The sequence below is a fragment of the Rhinopithecus bieti genome, unplaced genomic scaffold (genome assembly GCF_001698545.2).
Source record: "Rhinopithecus bieti isolate Rb0 unplaced genomic scaffold, ASM169854v2 scaffold_2294, whole genome shotgun sequence".
Classification (NCBI taxonomy): domain Eukaryota; kingdom Metazoa; phylum Chordata; class Mammalia; order Primates; family Cercopithecidae; genus Rhinopithecus; species Rhinopithecus bieti.
In genome coordinates this window covers 268,603-271,929 of record NW_016803705.1, presented here as the reverse complement: position 1 = coordinate 271,929, position 3,327 = coordinate 268,603, and the positions used below count along the sequence as shown (strand labels likewise).

General features: G+C 40.2%; 1 protein-coding gene across 1 annotated transcript; it reads right to left on the bottom strand.

Annotated features, from left to right (window-relative positions):
- Nucleotides 1-2,053: 2,053 nt before the first annotated feature.
- Nucleotides 2,054-2,448, bottom strand: LOC108515202 (60S ribosomal protein L39). Its single transcript, XM_017851897.1, has one exon. It carries the CDS (start codon nt 2,399-2,401, stop codon nt 2,246-2,248), a length of 156 nt encoding a protein of 51 aa, XP_017707386.1. The 5' UTR covers nt 2,402-2,448; the 3' UTR covers nt 2,054-2,245.
- Nucleotides 2,449-3,327: the final 879 nt, after the last annotated feature.

Below are 3,327 nucleotides of genomic sequence, written 5' to 3'. Positions count from 1 at the left end.
AAAATTAGCCAGGTGTGGTGGTGGGTGCCTATAGTCCCAGCGACTTGGGAGGGTGAGGCAGAAGAATGGTGTGAACCTGGGAGGCGCAGCTTGCAGTGAGCCAAGATCGTGCCACTGCACTCCAGCCTGGGTGACAGAGTGAGACTCCTTCTCAAAACAAAAACAAAAACAAAAACAAAAACAAAAAATTTGTTTCTGTCTATTTTTGTTTCACATTTTCTATTCTTATTTATTTCATCTTATTCCTTCACCTTCTGTTTTAAATACCTGGAACACATTTATTTTCAATTCTTTTCAGATTGTTTTACTATTTTAGTTTCACTTGAAGCAAAAAAATCTATCAATATTGATTTATTAGCTATTATCCCTTGGAGATAGATTTCTTTTTATCTTTTGGACTTTTAGTTTTCAGGTTTACTTAAAGCTTTATCCTTTACTGTCTTCTCTGTTTTCCTCTTTTTCTGTCTATTCTTCTTTTCTTATCTAGGAGTTTTGAGTTTCCTCTATCAGCCTGCCTGCTAATTGAACCTTATATTGATGATGGTAGCTCTTGCTTATTGGCAATGTGGGTGCCTCACTCAGTGAACAAGTGGCTTGGTTCAGGTCCTGCTTCTTGTTCTGTCTTGATCACTGTCCACCTAGTTCCTCAGCTTCACATAAGCTAAAACCCCAAGCAGTTGTTTGTAGGCGCTTTTAGCAATCTCTTGTCCTAAGTGGAGAATATACCAGTCTTAGTTTCAGTCCTGAACCCTGTCTCACCTACAGCATATTCAGTTCCTGTTTCCTTGGAGCCAGATTAGCTTAGATACACCCAGAAGCCAAAGTCTTGCCCACGAACTTCTGTATGTTTCTCTTCTGTTTCTGGTCTGCAAAACTGACTATCTCATTTGTGAGCTCAGTTATACCCTTTTTACATGCTCCATTAAAAAAATATTATCTATAGCTACTACGTTTATGGCAGAATGGGTGACACAAATGTGTATTTACACAAATGCTGTCTTGACCAGAAGTGCTTTTCTGATTTTTTAACACAATGGACAATTGTTTCTGTGTTACAATAAATGCCAGGATAAAAGAACCATATCCATGAACATTATTTGTGACCTAGGTCAACATTGTTTTCTTGTTCTGGTGAAGGCGGATACCAGCATGCTATGAGTTGAAGAAGACTAAGAACTGGAGCCAAGAGGATGCCACTCTTGCAAAGATGGTTCCCCGGGAAAGAGAGGAAATAGATCATGGGAAGTTCTGTTTTGCTGAATCAGAGAGATTTTTAATATGTTTATAATCAGATAATAAAAAGCCAGAATAGGGAAAACAGCTGGAAGGTGGCACAGATTAGTGATTAAGAATATAATCTTCTGAGTCAGCTAGACTTGGGTTTGAAGAGGAGTTCTGCCCTTCACTGTGTAACTTAACATTCCCATCTGTAAAGTGGGGACAGCAATGGGATCTACCTCATGGGACATCAAGAGGATTAAATAAGAAACTGTATGTGATTAATTTAGCACAAACACTAACACTTAGTAAACATGTAAGAGCTCTTGACCACAGTTATAACTGCTGTAATTGGTTAATTTCATGTGTCAACTTCGCTTGGCCACAGTGCCCAGCTATTTGGGCAAACACCAGTCTGCACATTGCTGTGACAGTATTTTAAAGATGAGATGAGTATTTGAAACAGTAGATTTTGAGTAAAGCAGATGATTGTCTCTCACGTCAGTGGGCCTCCTCCAATTAGCTGAAGCCTTAAGAGGAAAAGACTAAGGTCCCTCAAGCAAGAGGATATTCTGTCTCCAGACTGCCTTCAGACTTGAGCTACAACATCAAGTCTTCCCAGGGTTTCCAGACTGCTGAGCTGCTCTGCAGAATTTAGACATGCCAGCCCCACAATCACATAAGCCAATTCCTTAAAATCTGTTTATCTATCTATCTATCTATCTATCTATCTATCTATCTATCCATCCATCCATTCATCCATCTACCCATCTATCTACCTATTCATCTACCTACCTATCTATCATCTATCCATATATCTAATCTATCATCCTCCTTTTTTTTTTTTTTGAAATGAAAGGCCTCACATATTTATTACTGAACCCAGCCAACCAACGCATTCATAATAGATTCAGAGAGGAAAATACGTCGAACTCTCCAGAGAGTGGTGACATTTTCAGTTTGATATGGTAATGTGATCGTGACCTTCAGACAGCACAAATATATGTGCCATCTCATGTGCAATTCCTTATAGACCCAGCTTGGTTCTTCTCCAATGTCTCCTTTTGGAGTTGTACCTTATTTTATTTCCAGTTTTCATCCGAATCCACTGGGGAATGGGACGATTTTGCTTTTGTTTCTTGGCCAGGAATCGCTTAATCCTGAAAGTCTTGTGAGAAGACATGGCGAGAAGCGGAGGCAAGAACACACCACGATGGCTGAGAAAGGAAAAGAGTAATCTATCATCTTTCTTATCTGTTTTGATATCATCTATCTTTCTTATTAATCTATCCATTCATCCATCTATCTAATCTATCTATCCATCTATCAATCATCTTTCTTATCTATCCATTTATCTATCTATCTATCTATGATCTTTCTATCTTCTATCCAATCTATAAATCTATATGTCTTTTGTATCTATCTGTTTTATCTATTTCTTATCTATGTATGTATCTATCATCTCTTATCTATCTATCTATCTATCTATCTATCTATCTATCTATCTATCATCTACCTATCCATCCATCCTATTGGCTTTGTTTCTGTGCAGAAGGCTAATTAACATTGGTGGTATAGGAGGGAGACATAAATAATAGTTGACTTTCCTGAGGAGGCAGAGCATATGTGCCTTAGATAGGAAGAGGGGCTCCTTAGATAGATCTCTGGGATGGAGGGGAAATGAGGAGGCTTGGGGGTGCAGCGGGACTGCAGACATCTCCTCTGATGACTATTCTTTCCGGGATAAAGAAAGTGAGGTCACATCATGGCCTAAGGGGAGGCACCTTTTAAAGGACTGTGGGAAATCAGGGGCACTAGTGCTGAAAAGGGCCCCGGGGAGCACAGAGGTCCTGCTGAGGCTGAAGACCATGATCCACGATGTGCCCATCTGTAGGACCAGGAGGCCTGATGTGGGAGAGAACAGCAGGCTAAATCCAGGGTTGGTCTCTACAGCAGAGGGAATCGTAAGCCTGTCAGCAAGTGAAGAACTAGCATTGGCAAGAACGTGGAGGCCTCTCATCAGAGTTCTCAATACCTGCCTACTCCCTTGGCATCAAAGGAGAACTAGAACAAAGATTTCCACTGAGAGGGAATGGCTGTGTTTATCCT

Bases quoted from the DNA above. Each gene is read 5' to 3' on its own strand.
- LOC108515202 (XM_017851897.1), bottom strand. From the start codon at position 2,401: ATGTCTTCTCACAAGACTTTCAGGATTAAGCGATTCCTGGCCAAGAAA.